This window comes from Myotis brandtii, unplaced genomic scaffold (assembly GCF_000412655.1).
Source record: "Myotis brandtii unplaced genomic scaffold, ASM41265v1 scaffold1270, whole genome shotgun sequence".
Lineage (NCBI taxonomy): Eukaryota > Metazoa > Chordata > Mammalia > Chiroptera > Vespertilionidae > Myotis > Myotis brandtii.
Genome location: NW_005354465.1, coordinates 503,015 through 522,713, shown reverse-complemented (window position 1 = coordinate 522,713; position 19,699 = coordinate 503,015). Strand labels below are relative to the sequence as shown.

Here is a 19,699-nt window from a genome sequence, read left to right as displayed (position 1 = left end):
AAGGAGACATATGTAATACTCTTTTTAATACTTTAAGCAATAAAACAAAATTTAAAAAAAAAGATTAACATACTCTGACCACTTTTTTCTAATGCTGTTTATTATAAAATATTACCTATTTATTTCAATCAATTTAAATAACTTTACTGAGGTATAGTGAATACCACAAAGTTCACCTTTTTAAGTATACAGTTCAATGATTTTTAGCACTTACCAATTTGTACACCCACTGGCCAACTATCACTCCAATAAAACCTTTTGTAACACTGGTCGTTTCTTTGTCCCACAGATGGCTAGTCTATCAGAGTATATAAACTAGTTTATCATGTGCTAGCTATATCCCATTAAAGCTGGGATCTTTTGGTGAAATGAGATAAGCATTACAACAATTAAATAGCTCAAATTATCTCTAAAAAAAAATGCAACCTCTTCTGTGATAATAAAATAGTAAATGGCCTATATTAACTAACAAGGCTGGTATGGCTCAGTGATTGTGTCCACCTATGGGCCAAGGTCTCAATTCAGTTCCCCAAGGTTCTGGTAGGGTACAGGTTGAGCTATGCGGGAGGGGGGGGGACACACAACTATCAGTGATTATCTTTCACCACTGATATTTCTATATTTCTATCTATCTCTATCTCTCCCCCCTTCCCTTCTTCTCTGAAATCAATAAAAATATATTTTATTTTTTAAAAAAAAGTTTTTTATTCCTTATCTACACCTAGATTTTTTTCTGAAAATACACAGGTATTCTTTTTCCCCCACCATTACCTCAGCACTCCCAATCATAAGGAATTTAAAAGGTAATAAAGAATCGCCCGCCCTAGCCGGTTTTCAGTGGATAATAGAGCGTCGGCCTGCAGACTGAAGGGTCCTGGGTCTGATTCCGGCCAAGGGCACATGCCCGGGGTTGTGGGCTCGATCCCCAGTCGGGGGCTTGCAGGAGGCAGCCGATCAATGATTCTCTCTCATCACTGATGTTTCTCTCTCTCTCTCCCTCTCCCTTCCTCTCAGAAATAAATAAAAATATCTTTTAAAAAAATAAAAATAAAATAAAAGGTAATAAAGAAGCTGAATTTTCAAAAGGCCATTTGGTCTCCAGTAATTCAAATAAGTATTTCACTAAGTAATCAATATTATACCAGAAAATTTCTAATAAAAATAAAATGAGAACTTGATTGGAGGAAAAGAATTGAGACATTCAATAAGTTCCTATAGCCCTAGCCAATCTGGTTCAATGGATAGAGCATTGGCCCATGGACTGAAGGATCCCAGGTTCAATTCTGGTCAAGGGTGTGTGCCTCGGTTGCAGGCTCTCACATCGATGTTTCTCTCTTTGTCTCTCCCCATCCCTTCCACTCTGTCTAAAAATCAATGGAAAAAAATATCCTTGGGTGAGGATTAACAACAACAACAAAAAAAACCAGGCATATTCGAAGTATGTTGTGTAATTTAAATCCTTACCCTAGGATATTTTATTCCATTGATTTTTTTCATTATTGATTACATTATTCATCTGTATTTGTAACATCTAACAGGTGCTAACAAGTTTCAACAATGAATCTTTGTTCAAGTAAACACCTGTACAGCATATATTAACAAAAAAGAAAAAAAACTATCACTCAGACCTAATCTGAATTAACCTACATTCTAAGCATTTTATAAAAATAAAATGCCATGAAACTATGCTATTTAAAGTTTTTTTAAAAATATATTTTTATTGATTTCAGAGAGGCAGGAAGAGGGAGACTGAAATATCAATGATGAGAGAGAATCATCGATCGGCCGCCTCCTGCAAGCCCACCACCGGGGATTGAGCCCACAACCCAGGCATGCGCCCAGACTGGAATAAACTGGGACCCTTCAGTTCACAGACCAACACTCTATCCACATTCTCACACATCAAAAGGATGGTTAACCAGTGTTTCAAAACTGATAAAGGGGGTGTGCACAGCAGTTAACTGGATACATAGAATATTTTTAGTCTTTCCAACAGCCCAAGAAAGTTACACTCATCCTACAATAAATTACAATATACCCAACAATGGCAAGAAGTAACTGAACTAAGTAATAGCAGTAGTTATGTATTATTTATCAGATCGTCTAACTGGCAATTACATCTGAAAAAGTAATTATTTAAGACACAGATTATCACTCAGTTCTGCACTTCAGTGACAATGCATAAATAGAGTGAATCAGAAACCCTGATTGGACAGGGAGACTAAAAAAGGTAATTTTGTAAACAATTGGGAAAATCTGAATGTAAACTTATACCAAATGTAATTATAGGTATTATACATTACATATTATTAAATAATTATTCATTTTCCTAAGTGTGATGTTATGTGGTTATTTGTAAGAGAAGCTCTTTATTGTAAACAGATGCTTACAAAGGAAACATCTAATAAAGAGGGAATATGCTAATTGACCCTCACGTGTTGCAAAGATGTGGCTCCCACAGCCAATAAGGAGGGGATATGCTAATTGACTGTCCCACCCTCAATGGTGGCACCACCCAGTCCCCTCAGCCCCCGAGCCAGCCCGAGGCACAGGCAAGCCTCAGATGGTGGCTGCCCAGCCAATGCCTGGGGCGCAGGCAAGCCTCGGATGGTGGCTGCCCAGCTGCCCAGGGCTGCCTGAGGCTCAGGTAACCAGGGCCGGCTGAGGCTTGCACTGCCAGCAGTGGCAGCAGCAGAGGTGTGATGGGGCGTCGCCTCCTGCCCGAGGGCTCCCGGACTGCGAGAGGGGGCAGGCCGAGCTGAGGGATACCCCCTCCAGTGCATGAATTTTCATGCACCGGGCCTCTAGTTTGGGTATAAATATGAAGATGTTCGCACTTTACTTTTAATTTACTTAGCCTTAAAAGATAACATGTGTAGTATAGAGAAAAGACAATGTGACAAAATGTTAAGTAGGTATGCATGTGTTCCCTATTATACTCTTTCAGCTTCTATAGATTTGAAAATCTTAAAAAGTTGGAGGAAACCAGTCCTGGCCAGTAGCTGAATTGGTTAGAGCATCCTCCTGATTTGCCAAAGTTGGGGTTTCAATCCCCAGCCAGGGCATATACAAGAAGCAACCAATGTATAGATAAATATGTGGAACAACAAATCAATGTTTCTTTCTCTTTCTCTCCCTTTCCCTCTCCTCACTAAAATCAAATTTTTTTAAAAAGTTGGAGGAGCCCTAGCTGGTATGGCTCAGTGAATAGAGCGTCAGCCTGCAGACTGAAGAGTCCTGGGTTCAATTCCGGTCAAGGGCACATGCCCAGGTTGCAGGCTCAATTCCCAGCAGGGGGCATGCACGAGACAGCTGGATAATGATTCTCTCTCATCATTGATGTTTCTGTCTCTCTATCTCTCTCCCTTCCTCTTTGAAATCAATAAAAATATATTTTAAAAAAAAGAAAAAACTTGGAGGAAACCAAATAGAAAGAAATCAAAACTGCAAAAAGGACAGAAAAACAATAAAGACCAGGAAAGCCGAAGACTATGATGGCAGAAATATATCTAAAATATCCATAATTATAATAAATGTGAATGGCAGAAATATCATAATTATAATAAATGTGAATGGTCTTCATGCTCCAATTAAAGGAGAAGCTGGTAGGTTGTATTAACAAAGCAAAATGCAGCTGTGTAGTATTCATAAAAGATGTATCTAAAACATCCCACTAGAATTGGCTAAAACTAAAAATTAAAGCACTATCAAATGTTGTCAAGGATGTGGGACTCTTAACTATTCAGTCTTGAAAATTAAGTTTCAATGTCTAAGGTATCCATTATATGTATGAATTAAACTTTTCCCTAGACTTCTAGAATGATACCAGTTGTGTAACACCTTAAGAGAACTGAGAAAAGAGTCACTCAATACTCGGTGTTCTGATGAGAAACCTAATAAAGAATGACTATACAACACTATGGAAAACAGTTTGGGATTACCTAGTAAAGTTACACATATCCCACACACAGCCCCAAATTTCCACTCCCAATTACATATATAACCTTGAGAAATCTGTTTTGGTGGGAGAGAGAACGTGCAAATGTTCATAAGGAGACAACTATAATCTGTAATCACACACACACACACACACACCTGGAAATGAGACAAGATCCATCACAATATAATAGGATGCGGCATATCCTTACAATGGACTACCACACTACTGACAGTGACTGATAGCTATAAGAGTCAACTATGGATGAATCTAAAACATTTAAGAGTGAAATAATAAAAATAGAACATGTAAGAGTGAAAGTATCAGAAGAATCATAAAATTCCCTTTAGATCAAGATTAAAAATGGGCAATATACACTATATACAGTTTATGGACATACACATATATGAAATAAAAATAATTCTAAAAAATCATAAACCCAAAATATAGAGTAATGGTTACCTCTGGAAAAGAGGGAAAGGAATGCCTTGGGAGACGGCATACACAGGGAGGGGAGGGGCTTTTAGGTAGCCGTAATGCTTTCCTTCTAATGGTTGGTCATTTTATTCTTGTTTTTGAAAAGTCTACAATGTGTTTTTATACCGCATACATATTCTTCTATGACTTTTTTAAAAGTATATACTTTATGTAAAGAAAAGAGAGCAAGAATTTATACTAAAATGTTAAGCCAATAGTTTTTACTTTTTTTCCCCCCTAAACTTTCTCAAGTGTATTTTGTTAGGTAAAATAGTGTCAGCCAACCTAACCCAAAAACCTACTCTAGCCCTACCAGTGTGGCTCAGTGGTTGAGCTTCAACCTATGAACCAGGAGGTCACAGTTCAATTCTAGTCAGGGCACGTGCCCAGGTTTCAGGCTAGATCCCCAGAAGCGGGTGTGTAGGAGGCAGTCAATCAATGATTCTCTCTCATCACTGATGTTTGTATCTCTCCCTTCTACTCTGAAATCAATAAAAATATTTTTTAAAATAAATTTTTAAAAACCTACTCTAAATTGGAAATTGGTAAATTAATTTGAGAAGGGGGGGGGCGCCTATTGGTTTGGTCTAAAAAACAATTTAAACTTAGGTTTACCTATCAATCCTAAAGCCATTCTTTTTTATTTCCTAAACCCTATTTCAGTTAAATTTGTATTTTTAAAGCCCATTTATCTCGTTTAATGATTTGTCAATGTCAAACACTGTTATCAAATAAAAAATCCCACCCTTCAAAGAACACACATTCAACTTGGGTAGACACACACACAATACAGACAGCACTATACACCTTGCCCCAAAAGCCCATGTGGTTGCAAAGTTATTTTTTTTTTTCATCTGCTTGCTTGGGACGCAGCATATTACGGTGGCAAGTAGAATAAAAACTCCTACAATCTCCTAGTTGAAGACAGTGTTGAGAGTGTTTTTATATGGGATGAAGGGACAGAAGAAAGCAAGAAAAGAGAATGGACTGAAAAAGAGAAAGAAAAATAGAAGAGAAAGGAGGAAGGGATAACTTTTAGACCCAATCAAATATATGTTCTATTACTTTTAGGGTTCCAAATGAAGAAAACCAAGCAACAAATTCCCAACAACTTTTAAAAGTAGAGTGCACTGCCTAGTTGTAAATAAAACATCTACTCTTTAATCCAAGCCGAATTTCATAAATTAATTCCACGTAGTTAACTGGGTTCCAATTCCATGTATTTCATAACCCCAGTGTGAAAATGAGTTACCTGAAAATTGAAATTCACTCTCGTACACATGCTATGTCAGGCAGAAATTCACAAACTTTGCCTGCAAAACCCATGGGAAGAAATTTCAAAACTAAAATATACTTTCTTTAAAAAGTACAGGAATGCAGCATCTTTGAAAAAAAAAGTCAAGAAAACAAAAAAAAAGTGGGAAATATCAGGATATGCAGCATAACTGTCTAAACAAAACTGATTAATTTGGTTCTTGGAGTTAAAAAGGAAAAAAAAAAGGATTTTATTCCTACATATTTATTTGATAGTTGGGTCAAGTTACTTCAAAACCTACCACAGGCTTACATGGTGATTATTTCCTATAAATCTTCCCTCTTTCTGCCTCCAACTTAAATCTCCACTTTCTTTTTTGGGGGGTGGGGGTGGGGTGAAAAGAAAAAAAACAGCTGCTTCTAAGATATATCATCGATTCACCACCTCATCAGTCAACACCACAGGTGCCATTACACTCAACTTTTAAAGGACACTCCATTTACTCAAATTAAGAACTCTGAGTTAACTGGTATTTGCTGACCTACAGGATACCTCACAAAGAAAAATAAGATAGATGTTTACAAGCAAAGGAACTTCAGTCTGTGAATTCACACAGACAGCTTCTTTTGAGCAGGTATTAATCCTTCACAATACACTTACATCAAAAAGGAAGTGTCTTATAACAAAAATAAATCTTAAAGTCATCATTTTTTAAAAAGGTCTACAAAATTAACATTTCAAGACTAACCCTTACAGCCCTAGCCCGTTCGATTCCGGTCAGGAGCACATGCCTGGGTTGTGGGCTCAATGGGGGGTGGGGGGTGGGGGGCGTGCAGGCGACAGCTGATCAATGATTCTCTCTCATTATTGATGTTTCTATCTCTCCCTCTTCCTTCCTCTCTAAAATCAATAAAAATATACTTAAAACAAAAAGACTAACCCTTACAAAGTAAAGGCTTCACTTCAGACCAGTTCAAATCTTCAAGACTGCTTTATATTTTCTACATATAGTTTATACTTAAGGCAGTAGAGATATTAACCAGTTCCTACCAAGACACAGCGCATACTGAAGTAAACCTATTCTTCTTCATGTTCTACTATTCCTTTCCAAACAATAAAAGTCACTCAGGCTAATAACCAGGGGACACTCTGGTGAGCAGTGCACTGGCTGCACCAGTTTCCAGGAAAGGGAAGCAGAGGTGTTATTGTTGTTCCAGCCTTATCCTAAAGGCAGCTCCATGTGACTACTGCTGGTCCAGCCCACATTTAAAGACAGAGAGGCCAGAAGAAACCAGAGCGGCAGGAAACAGGCAAGAGAGGCAATTACCACAAACCTTTCCCATGGCCTCATTCCCATGCCACCATTTCCAGCCACATTTCAATCTTAACACAAATCTCCCTTCTCTGAATCGTTTCTTAATTATTGAAGGTCAGAGGCAACAAGGAAGCAAAAAGAGGAAATCAGAGCTGTGGGAAACAAGCAGGATAGGGGGAAAAATCTCATTACACATGTCAACTAGCTGTAAGGGGGGAGGGGCGATTTGGAGGAACTCACTGGAAGCGAGCAGAAGAGTGTGGGAAACTAATCATTTCTGCCTAATGACAGATAAGGGAAGCCTTCACAGCCATGGGAGGATAGCCCAAGCCAAGGGGTCCTTGCAGGAAGGTAAGAGGTGTGGTGTACTGGAAGACCCTATCATCTAAAGACAGTGCCCTGACCGGTTTGGCTCAGTGGATAGAGCGTCGGCGTGGGGACTGAAGGGTCCCAGGTTCGATTCAGGTCAAGGGCATGTACCTTGGTTGCGGGCACATCCCAGTAGGGAGTGTGCAAGAGGCAGCTGATCGATGTTTCTAGCTCTCTATCCCTCTCCCTTCCCCTCTGTAAAAAATCAATAAAATATATTTTTTTTAAAAAATAAAGACAGTGAAACTTATTCCCCTTCCTGAGACAGACAGGAACCAACCCAATCTGGGAACCCAATGCCTAGGACATAGGAGCTCTTAAATATTATCTCCATTTCCAACCACCTTTATTAGACAAACTGACACACACACACAAAATGTACATCTCATGGCAAAAAGTGAGGAACACACTACTCGCATACCTCTTGGTTTAAAAAGTACTATCATAATAGAAAATACAAAAGATCTGGCTTCACCAAAAAGTTTAATTATATGCCCTTCAAATAAGATGATCTTAAAAAGCTCTCAGTTGTTAGGACACACAGGTGCTGAAGAAGACAGTAAGCCTAAATACTGGCAGACAATATACGTTGGACGTAAGTAGAAACACTATCCAACGGAGGTGGTAGTAAACTGCAGGACTATGTCTAACAGGAAATAACAGGAATGATGATGGCATCAACTCAGGGAAAACAAGGACAAGAGGCCAGAGTGGTGGCACTTGAGATGCCTGGGCAATTAATTAGATTGAAAACCCACGGGGAAAGGTGGGGCAGCCAAGTGAGAAAGTGATTCAGAGGCAAAAAAGATGTAATGCACTAAAGCATTTTTGATATTATAACAGAAAGCGCTTTAGTTTACAAAGCGCCAACAGGAACTGGGACTGAGAAAACAGTACCAAGAGACTGTCACCAAAGCCTTCCAGAATGAAAAGGAGTGGAGTTGAACTATGCCTCCGAGTAAGCCGGGAACGGCTAGAGCGCGCAGAAGTTGAGCTCTAAGAGGTCCAGTCCCAGGACTAGTGAGCGACTGTCGTGAAAACGGAAAGATGGTCAAGATGGGGAGCGCCAGCGTGGTGCGGGAGCTCCAGAGGACAGGAAGGGACTCAGGTGGGAGGGGAAAACCACACCCTCCAGGGCAGAAACCTGAAGGGGGGAGGGGAACGAGCCCCCTGAGGCTGGGTGGGGCCGGGTCGACCGATCCCCGGGTAGGCAGGAAGCAGCGCGGGGCAACAGGATGGGGAGAGGAAGGAGGGCGCCCGGGCCTGGGCATACGGAGGACGCTTGAAGCCGACGAAGGAAGCTCGGCCCGGTCCTCACGGGTGGGCACTGGGGCAAGATAAACGGGGCTGAAGAAAAGAAGACCTGAACCCAACACTAAAAAGCGCGATGAAGGGCCTGGAACTGGGAAGGAGAGAGAGAAGGTGCCAATTACCGCTGCTGTTCTCGCTGGACTCGGCACCCGCCGCCGCCGCCGCCGCCGCTCGTTACCTGCCAATGTGCCTCTTACAAAGCGGCGGCGGCAGCAGAGGCAGCGCGTCTCGTCACGTGACCTCTACGTCACGGGCGAAGGAGGAGTCGCCACGCGCAGCTCACCAGCCCGCCCGTGGAGCGAGCGCATCGCTTCCTTTGCGGCCCCCAGCGCCGAGGCCAGGGGAGGCGCGGGGATGGAGCACATAAGGGATATTTTACAGGAGTTATCAAGAGCGAACTATCTACAACACCCAGGATGCCCACAACTGCAGCTCGTTGTCGCGCTGTGATGACTTCACAAGTCAACCCCGCCCCATGTCGCGTCCCTGCTCGCATCACGTGATGCATTCCAACCACTCAAGGCAACAAACGTTGCGGGAGGGGACTACGACTCCCAGCGTGCTGCGCGGCATAGGCCCCACCCGTGCAGCCCTTCCCCCGCAGGTTCACAGGCGATGCGGCTGAGACTTACTACCCAGCGAAGGCCGAAAGGGTAAGCGGACAGGGCTATCATTTGAGGCTGATACCAGTGGGTGCCTCCTGCCAGGTGGCTGAACGTGTTTCTTGCTGCGAGAACAGTCCCGGCGGGAGAGGTTTCCACACCCACAGCCCAAGCTCGCGCTCCTCCCCGCTCCCTGCGCGGGAAAACGCCAACGGCTAGTCCCGGTACCGGCGGCACCAAGCGGGCTTCAAACGGAACCTCCACAGGACCGGAGGGTCTCGCGGCTTTCTTGTTAAATGTGGGATCGAATTCTTCATTCCCAAGTCTCTTCTGCGTGAAAAGATGAACACTTACTGAACGCCTACTCGATGTCTGCCGTTTATACAAGTGTTATTAAGTCATGTAAGCCCTTCAATAAAGGGATTTCCCCGTTTTAAGCATGAAAAAGGGGTTAGAGAGGTTCAGCTGTTTCCTGCCTCATACTCAAGATTTTCCCTTTCCAAACAATGAATAATCCTCTCAAAACTATCTTACCTGTTTTAACTTTACGAATTAAGAATGATGGAGCCCTGGCCCGTGTGGCTTCATTGGTAGGAGCGTGGTCCTATGCACCCGAAGGTGGAGGTTCAATTCTGGTCAGGGCACATACCTAGGTTCCGGGTTTGATTCCTGGGCGTCAGAGGGGAGGCAACCGATGTTTTCCTCTCTCACTGTCCACCCCCCCCCCTCTAAAGTCAATTAAAAATAATAATAATGGAGGAGATAATCCTATATAATAAAAGCCTAATATGCTATGTGTCCCGTCATCCATACAACCAATCAAAGCGTAATACGCTAAGGCCACTCAACTTCTCGCTATGACGTGCACTGACCACCAGGGGGCAGACGCTCCAACCAGTAGGTTAGCTTGCTACTGGGGTCCAGCCGATTGGGGCTGAGCGAGACGGGCTGGACACCCCCTGGAGCCCTCCTGCGGTCCCTCCTGGCTAGCCAACCTCCTGCATCCCTCCCTGGCCCCAATCATGCACCAGTGGCGGGTCCCTCGGCCTGGCCTGCACCCTCTCGCAATCCAGGCTGAGGGACCTTCCCCCGCCTCAGTGCACGAATTTTGTGCACTGGGCCTCTAGTGGTTTATAATTATAGTACAATGTTTTACAGTTTGAAGTATTTCCTCATTTACTGGCTTATTTGATCTTCAAAGGCAGAATCCCAGACTATTAGATACAATGCCTTTCGAGTCCAGCAGGCCTGGCCTCTCAATTCAAGTGTACCTTTGTGATAACACTACTTCACCAGGTGGTGAAAATTAAATGAGATCTGTAAAGTACCTGCTTCTCACATGGTAAATCCTCAATAAGTATTCGTAATTATTTTCACACCCCATTTGTACCATTTGGGCACAACAGGTCTAAGTAAGGTGGGTAGGGAATTAACATACTGATCTTTGTGCAGGGCACTATGCTAATTACTAACTTGCTAGTTACTAATAGACTAGTTATAGGTTAAATTACCTGATAAAAACAATCTAAACCTTAACAGTCCAGCCCAGTTAAAGTGAGGCCTTTGTTAACTCATCCAAATTGATCAAAGAATGCTCAGACTGTGCCTTTAATAAATAGAACTTATTCATATGTAGATGTATCTTATCTCTTCCCTTTTGACAGTAAGCTAAGATTGTGTCTGCTCAGTACAGTCTTCCTCCTCTTTGTAGTACTGCTTTATAGAAATGTGTGGGAGAGTTGAAGATAAACTACCCTTGAGAGGTAAAAACTTAATAGCAAGAACACAAGAAAACAATTCTGAAAGGATATATACAAACCTGATAACAGTAACTGTTTGATAGTAGTGGGAAAAATGGTTTGTGATTGAGGGTGCTAGTCAAAAGGAACTATAATCAATCTAATCTGTAATGTCTTAATTATTTACATGGAGGTGTTTGGGTTTTTTCCTTATTGAATTTATTGGGGTCACATTGGTTTATAAAATTATAGAGGTTTCAGGTGAACTGTTCTATAATACATCATCTGTATATTGTGTTGTGTTCACCACCCAAAGTCATGTCTCCTTTCTTCACCATTTATTCCCCCTTTACCCTCTCCTGACTCCCCCATCCCCTTTCCCTCTGGTAATCACCATACTGTTGTTTGTATCTGTGTCTATACAATTGTTTTTTTCTTGGTGTTTTTTTTTCCCTTAATCCTTTCACCTTTTTCATCCATCGCACCACCCTCTCCCCTCTGACAGCCATTAGTTTGTTCTCTGAATATATGAGTCTATTCCTATTTTGTTTGTTTATTCGATTCATTAGATTCCACATATAAGTAAAACCATATAGTATTTGTCTTTCTCTGACTGGCTTATTTCACTTATTATAATACTTTCCAGGTCCATCTATGCTGTGGCTAAAGGTAAGATTTCATTATGTGTTATGGCCAAGTAGTATTCCATTGTGTAAATGTACCACGGCTTTTTTAACCGTTCATCTACTGATGGGCACTTGGGCTGCTTCCAAATCTTGTCTATCATAAATAATGCTGCAATGAACAAAGGGTGCATATATTATTTCTTTGATTGATTTATTGATTGATTTGAGAGAGAGAAATGGCTAAAGAAAAATCAAAAGAAAAATGTTTTGTGACACACAAAACATATGAAATTCAATTTTTAGTATTATTAAGTTCTGTTGGAACTCAGCCATGTTTATTCATTTATGTATTGTCTATGGCTGTCTTCATGATATAATAGCAGAGTTTCTACAGAGACCAAGTGGCCCAGAAAGCCTAAAATATTTACATGCTGGCCTTTTACACAAAAGTTTGCCAACCCCTATTCTAGAAGAATCTAAATGTATGACCTTAGGCAAGGTACTTTATCTCATCCACTTAGTTTTCTCATCTGCAAAATGGGGATAATAATAACTATACCAGTGAATTGCCTGGAGGTTAAGAATCTATAATAATAAAAGCATAATATGCTAATTAGATCAGACGACTTTCCAGACAAAGCAGGGCTGCGATGGAAACCCAGGTCTTGGGTGCCAGAGGGAAGCCAGTGCCGGCAGCCAGGGGAAGGAAGGCCTACTCTTGCACGAATTTCGTGCATTGGGCCTCTAGTTCAGTTATAAAGTTGGGTTTTGGTTTTAGATTTTATCCTTTTTGACAATACTGAAATTTCTGTGATATTCTGAAATTTCTAGATAAATGGTTTATGGTTAATTTATGTTCCCCTCAGCGGGCTCTCCCTCTCGGAGGAGTATGCATGCACCTTTCTTTTCCTCCTCTTCTTCCCCCTAGGCACATTGCCTTTGCCTTTCCCTCTCCTAAGCTCCAAGGGACCTTCTACCTCCTTAACTTGTTTCCCAAGCCTTTGCAGCCCCGCTGGCTCACTTTTACTACCTCTAAATTTATAAATAAACTTTTTCTTACAATTTGAAAAAAAAAATCTTTTTTTTTAATCCTCACCCTAGGACAGTGGTCGGCAAACTCATTAGTCAACAGAGCCAAATATCAACAGTACAATGACTGAAATTTCTTTTTTGAGAGCCAAGTTTTTGAAACTTAAACTATATAGGTAGGTACATTGTTATTAACTTAATTAGGGTACTCCTAAGGCTTAGGAAGAGCCACACTCAAGGGGCCAAAGAGCCGCATGTGGCTTTCGAGCCGCAGTTTGCCGACCACGGCCCTAGGATATGTTTAAATGATCTTATAGAGAGTAAGGGTAAGAGAGAGAGAGAGATGTGAAAAACATCTTTCGGTTGCCTCACATACTCACCCCAACCCTGGACCAAATCCTCAGCTTAGGTATGTGCCTTGACTGGGAATCAAACTCGAGACCTTTTAGTGTACAGGATGACACTCCAACCAACTCACACCAGTCAGGTGGGGGGGAGGATTTTTATGTTGAAGTCCTAATCCCTAGTAATGCAGAAGGTGACTGTTTGGAGATAAAGTATTTAAAGAGGTAATTAAGGTTTAATAAAGTCATTGGGGTAGATAATAATCCAATATGACTGATGTCAGGACACAGGGAATCAGAGGAAAGACCATGTGAAGACAAAGGGAGGACCAGCCAGCATGGCGTGGCTCAGTGGTTGAGCATCAACCTATGAACCAGGAGGTCATGGTTCAATTCCCGTTCGGGCTCATGCCCGGGTTGCAGGCTCTATCCCCCAGAAGGGGGCATGCAGGAGGCAGCCGATTAATGATTCTCTTTCATCATTGATGTTTTTATCTCTCTCTCTCCCTCCCTCTCTGAAATCAATAAAAAATACATATATTAAAAAAAGAAACAAAGGGAGAAGATGGCCATCTACAAGCCAAGGACAGAGGCCTCTGGACAAAACAATCCTGCCAATGCCTTGATCTCCTACATCTATCCTCCAGAACTATGAGAAAGAGATTTCTGTTAAGTTTCCAGTCTGTGGTGCTATCTTAGAACACACTAGCAAATTAATACAGATGGGATGTTAAGAGTTCTATTAAGCATGAAGAATAGGGGCTGGCAAAGAATTGCCTTCTTTCTTTTCAGAAGAGATTATTTTCATTCTGGTAATTCCAGTTTGGGAAGTAGAAAGACCTAGGGCCATTACTGTCTGATGAATAGAACCCCACACCACCCTATATGCAACTTTCATTGGTCCTAAAGGTCAAAGACCTCACTTAAGCCCTGGCCAGTTTGGCTCGGTGGATAGAGTGTCGGCCTGTGGACTGAAGGGTCCCAGGTTCTATTACGGCCAAGGGCACATGCCCGGGTTGTGGGTTCGATCCCCAGTGGGGCACGTGCAGGAGGCAGCCGATCAATGATTCTCTCTCATCATTGATGATTCTATTTCTCTCTCCCTTTTCCTACCTCTCTGAAATCAATAAAAATATATTTTTTTTAAAATTTTTCAAAGACCTACTTAACACGTTTCCTTCAGAGATGATTGTATATACATCTTTTATAGAGTGAGTACATTTTAAATGCATAGAGAAATTAAATTTTTGCCCTGGCCCGGGTAGCTCAGTTGTTTAAAGTGTTGTCCCAATACACCAAGGTTTCAGGTTCAATCCATGGTCAGGACATTCACAAGAAACAACCAATGAATGCATAAATAAATGCAACAAAAAATCGATGTTTTTCTCTCTCTCTCTCCCTCTCCATTCCTCTCTCTCTAAAATAAAATAAAAAAAATTTAAGAAAATAAAGTGTTAATTAAACTAACAACTTAAAAGAATCATACTGAGTCAGGATTCAATCCCAAGTCTCCACACACGGTGCTTTATTTTCTCCAGCATTATTAGTGTTTTTGCTTGTCTCTCCCCCACTGCATTATAAGTTCTTGAGACAGAAACTATGTTTTGTTGTTGTTGTTGTTTTTGGTTAATCCTCATCCCAGAATATTTTTCCATTGATTTTCAGGGAGAAACACATCAATTGGTTGCCTCCTGCAAGAGCCCCAACCAGGGCCCAGGCCATGGAGGAGCCTGCAACCAAGGTATGTGCCCTTGGTCAGAATCGAACCCGGGACCCTTTGGTCAGCAGGCCGACATTCTATCCACTGAGCCAAACTGGCTAGAGCAGGAACTCTGTCTTTTCATGTCTGTATTTCTAGCACCTAGCACAGGATTTAGCTCATAGTAAACATAATAAATATTTTTTAAATGAAAAGTGATGCCTTCAGTAGTTACCTTTCAAAATTATCTCTATATTTACAAGAGAGATGCAGAAAGCAATACACACCTACATATCCAAATTAGAACTTAGCAAATTTTAGAGATGGAAAGAATAGTAGACAAGTTTGACCTCAGTTTTATTGTATGCCCACTATGTGCTCAGCTCTGTTCTGGGTGTTGTGAACAAATTTTTAACCAATTTCCCCCGGGCCAGCATGATTCAGTGAATAAAATGTTGAATCAGAGGCTATGCTGGTTTGATTCCCTGTCAAGGGCACATGCCTCAGTTGCAGGTTCACTCCCCAACCCCAAGATGGAGTGTGTGCAGGAGGCAACAGTCCATGTGTCTCTCACATAAATGTTTCTCTCTCTTTCCCTCCCTCCCTCCCACTCTCTATGAAGAAGCAATGTTAGAAAAAAAAAATATCTGCCCTGGCCAGTGTGGCTTAGCTGGTTGAGCATCTTCCCAAGCACCAAGAGGTTGCAGGTTCAATTCCCAGTTACGACACATGCCCAGGTTTAGACTGCACTGGTGTTTTTCTCTCTCCCTTCCTATCTGTCTCTCTTTCTCTAAAATCAATAAAAACATATTTTTTAAAAATCTTGCCCTAGCAGGTGTGGCTCAGTCGGTTGAGATTGTCCTGTGCACTGAAAGGTCACTGGTTCCTGGTCAGAGAACATGCCTAAGTTGCAGGTTCAGTCCTGGTCTGGGTACATTGGGGTGGCAACCAATAGATGTTTCTCTCTTACATTGATGTTTGTCTCCCTCCCTTTCCCTTCCTGTTTTTCTATAAATAAATAAATAAATAAATAAATAAAGTAGATTAAAACATTTTTAAATTAATTAATTAACTAATTAAAATGTAAAATTTCCTGACAGCCCTGGCCTGGAAGCTCGGTTGGTTGGTTGATTGGTAGGTTGTCCCATGCACCAAAAAGGTGGTGGTTTGGTTCCTAGTTGGGGCATGTACCTAGGTTCTTACAGGAGGCAACTGATCGATGTCTCTTACACTGATGTTTCTCTCTCTCCCTTCCTCTCTCTCTGAAATCAATAAACATATCCTCAGGTGAGGATTAAAAAAAAAAATCCTTGACATAGTGCTTCACTATAGTAGGTGATAAATAAATGGCTACTGAAATATGGAAGAGACGGACTAGGGGAAGGTGGGTGGCCAGATATTCCAGGCAGGGGAAATTGTGTGAATAATAAACGCAGGGCAGGCTCAAAGACCAGTCTGGTTGAAGGGATTGTTCAGTGTAGTGGAAGAGAAAATTATAGAGGTGACATTTGATTGTATAGTGTCTTGACTACTAGGCTAAGGAATTTATTTCTTCCTGTTACTAATCCCTGCTAAAATGCTTTTTGAGGAGGAATTTGAATGTCGATAGAAGCTGAATGTCTCTAGAAGCAGCAAAGCCTCCTTAGAGACCCTGAGGAATTAAGCTGTAATGGTGGAATGACAGGTGGAAGGGTGGATATTTTAGATGAGGAGGCCACCCCCTCAGATCTTCTGCTGATATGGTGCCAGTTCTGCCACTTGAGGGTGGGCCAGCTGTGATCACTAAAGAAAGAATATTTTCACTGAGCACTCACTTGCATATCAATCTTAAGTGACTGAATAAATTTCAGCACAACTTTTATATTGAGCTTCAAAGAATGTACTCATGTTAGCCCTCAGGAAAAACCTGCTCTGATGAGGATGAGAATGGTTCCCAGCCTGCCTGAGGAAGAAAATGCCCCTTCGCCCCTCCCACAGCACACTAGGGAGGGAAGGAAAGGGTTTAACAACCTGTCAGCTCAGACCTCCCCTGACATTCTCCCAGCCAAATGATAATCTCCTAGCAGCTTGGGCCCTGTTCCGTGCCAAAGATAGTTCACTGTGGCTTTTTGCAGGGACAGAAAGGCTACACCTGCTGACTTCTTAAAGATCAAATGCCTCTTGGTTGAAGGCATTGTGCCTTTTGCCACAATGCTTCTCGTACTGGGCTCTGCTCTGGGGGAAATTGTTAAGTAGGTCATGGATCTGGGAAATGACTTGTGAGTTCATCTTTAGCTTCCTGACAGGCAAGAAAACATCCTTCTTTTTAAAAAAAAATGTTTTTATTGATTTCAAAGAGGAAGGGAGAGGGAGAGAGAGATAGAAACATCAATGATGAGAGTCATTGATTGGTTGCCTCCTGCATGCCCCCCCACTGGGAATTGAGCCCACAACCTGGGCTTGTGCCCTGATCAGGAATTGAACTGTGACCTCCTGTTTCACAGGTCGATGCTCAACCACTGAGCCACCTCGCCAGGCAAAACATCCTTATTTTAAATATATATATACTATTTTGATTGATTGTAGAGAGAGGGAGGGAGGGAGAGAGAGAGAGAAACATCGATGTTAGAGAGAAACATCAACCAGTTGTCTCCAGACCTGGGATCGATCTGATGCATGGGACAACACTCAACTGAGCCACTCTTGCCCTGGCCAGTGTGGCCCAGTTGGTTGGGCATTGTCCCATGCACCTAAAGGTCACCAATTAGATTCCCAGTCAGGACACGTGCCCAGGTTTCTGTTTTGATCCCCAGTTGGGGTGCATGCAGGAGGCAGCTAATCAATGTTTCTCTCTCACATTGATGTTTCTCTCTCCTCCCTTTCTCTCTCTCTAAAAAATTAATTTTAAAAAAAAAAGTGTGTCATGGCTATAGCTGTTACATTGTGAATGCTACAAAAATATATTTTTCAGCATTCAAATGCTGTTTTTCAATTTGGCAAGGAAGTTGCTCACTTCACTGATGAATGAGTGAAGTTCTTATACTTTGCCTTACTCCATTACAGCAGTTCTCAACCTGTGGGTCGCGACCCCTTTGGCAGTCAAACGACCCTTTCACAGGGGTCGCCTAAGACCATTCTGCATATCAGATATTTACATTACTATTCATAACAGTAGCAACATTACAGTTATGGCTGGGTCACAACATGAGGAACTGTATTTAAAGGGCCAGAAGGTTGAGAACACCTGCTCTATTGTGTAATAAGAACTATGTATACTTTTTTCCTGCTTCCTGGCACAGAGCTCCTAAAACCTTTGTAATTTCCTCAGTTATAGGCAAGCCCTTTGTTATTTATAACAATCCCTTCCTCTCCCACCTGAGTTGTTTTCTGCTAATGAGATGAAGTGGGGGGGAAGGGGAGTACCTAGTAGCTCAGTTAGGGCTAGTTACCAGAAAGACTCAATGACTAGAGCAGGGGTCCTCAAACTTTTTAAACAGGGGGCCAGTTCACTGTCCCTCAGACCGTTGGAGGGCCGGACTATAGTTTAAACAAAAACTATGAACAAATTCCTATGCACACTGCACATATCTTATTTTGAAGTAAAAAAACAAAACGGGAACAAATACAATATTTGTATTTGCATGTGGCCCGCGGGCCGTAGTTTGAGGACCCCTGGACTAGAGGGTCGGAACTCTCAGCCCCATCCACCAACCTCGGGAAGATGTGATGAGCTTCTGGGTTGGTAAATGCATTCATCTGCCAAGGAAGATGGCACACCTCAGTTCCACTCCTACACTCAGGCTCCTTCTGGACTTTGTGTTGTATATCTCTTCATCTCGATGTTCATCTGTATCCTTTATAATATCCTTTTTTAAAAGAAAATAATATTCTTAATAATAAACTGGTAATCATAAGTAAATGTTTGCCTGAGCTGTTCTAACAAATGATCAAACCTGAGAAGGTGGGTTATAGGAACTTCTGTTTTACAGCTAGTCAGTCAGAAGCAGAGGTGACAATCTGGACTTGCAATTAGCTTCCGACGTGAGGGCAGTCTTTCAGGACTGAGCCCTTAACCCATGGGATCTGACCCTACCTCCAGGTAGATAGCATCAGAATTGAGTTAAATTGTAGGACAGCAAGTCTGCATCCGCCTGAGAATTTTTCTTTTTAAATATATTTTTATTGATTTCAGAGAGGAAGGAAGAGGGAGAGAGAGAGATAGAAACATCCATGATGAGAGAGAATCATTGATCAGCTGCCTCCCACAAGTCCCCCACTGGGGATCGAGCCCATAACCCGAGCAAGTGCCCTTGATTGGAATTGAACCTGGGACCCTTCAGTTCACAGGCTCTATCCACTGAGCCAAACCGGCTAGGGCCGCCTGAGAATTTGAAAATTGCCTAGTGGTACTGGAAAACACTCCACCTATCAATGAAAATATCAGCCAGCATTTATGTTGGAACTGCACTTGTGTAGTCAGTTGCAAAGATAGAATAGCTATGAATATAAGAGTCTGCAAATGTCAACAAAAGCATTCAGTGAGAATATGGAATTTATAATAAATATATCTGTATTTTGTTATTAAATTTTGTTGTAAATTGTGTTTTATACATCCTTTATATCAGTAAATTTATAAATAAAACTATATATAGACATATAGATATATATGCACTCATACCTTTTTTTAAATCCTTGCCTGAGGATATGTTTTTATTGATTTTTAGAGAGGAAGGGGGAGAGAGAGACAGTGAGAGAGAAAAAGAAACATCAATTAGTTGTCTCCCATACACGCCCTAACCAGGGATCGAACCCACAACCTAGGTATGTGCCCTGACTAGGAATCGAACCATTACCCCTGGTTCATAGGTCGACGCTCAAATGCTGAGCCACACTTTCTGAGCTAAATAATTTGTTTTAACCTGAGAGAGAGAGAGAGAGAGAGAGAGAAGCATCAACTTTTTGTTCCACTTATTTATGTTTTCATTGGTTGATTCTTGTGTGTGTCCTGACTGGGGAT

At 41.8% G+C, this 19,699-nt stretch overlaps 1 protein-coding gene across 8 annotated transcripts in view; it reads right to left on the bottom strand.

Moving 5' to 3' along the window:
* Positions 1-18,574, bottom strand: part of UBAP2 (ubiquitin associated protein 2) — a 117,279-nt gene extending 98,705 nt beyond the window's left edge. For 5 of the 8 annotated variants that reach the window (XM_014534235.1, XM_014534236.1, XM_014534237.1 and 2 more), the window contains exon 1: positions 18,395-18,570. In XM_014534235.1, coding sequence (XP_014389721.1) covers positions 18,395-18,434 — 40 coding nt within the window. In that variant the 5' untranslated portion in view covers positions 18,435-18,570. Of the gene's footprint in view, positions 1-8,786; positions 8,862-18,394 lie in introns of those variants that run through there. The other 3 variants (XM_014534238.1, XM_005859532.2, XM_005859531.2) reach the window with 3 other exon arrangements.
* Positions 18,575-19,699: the final 1,125 nt, after the last annotated feature.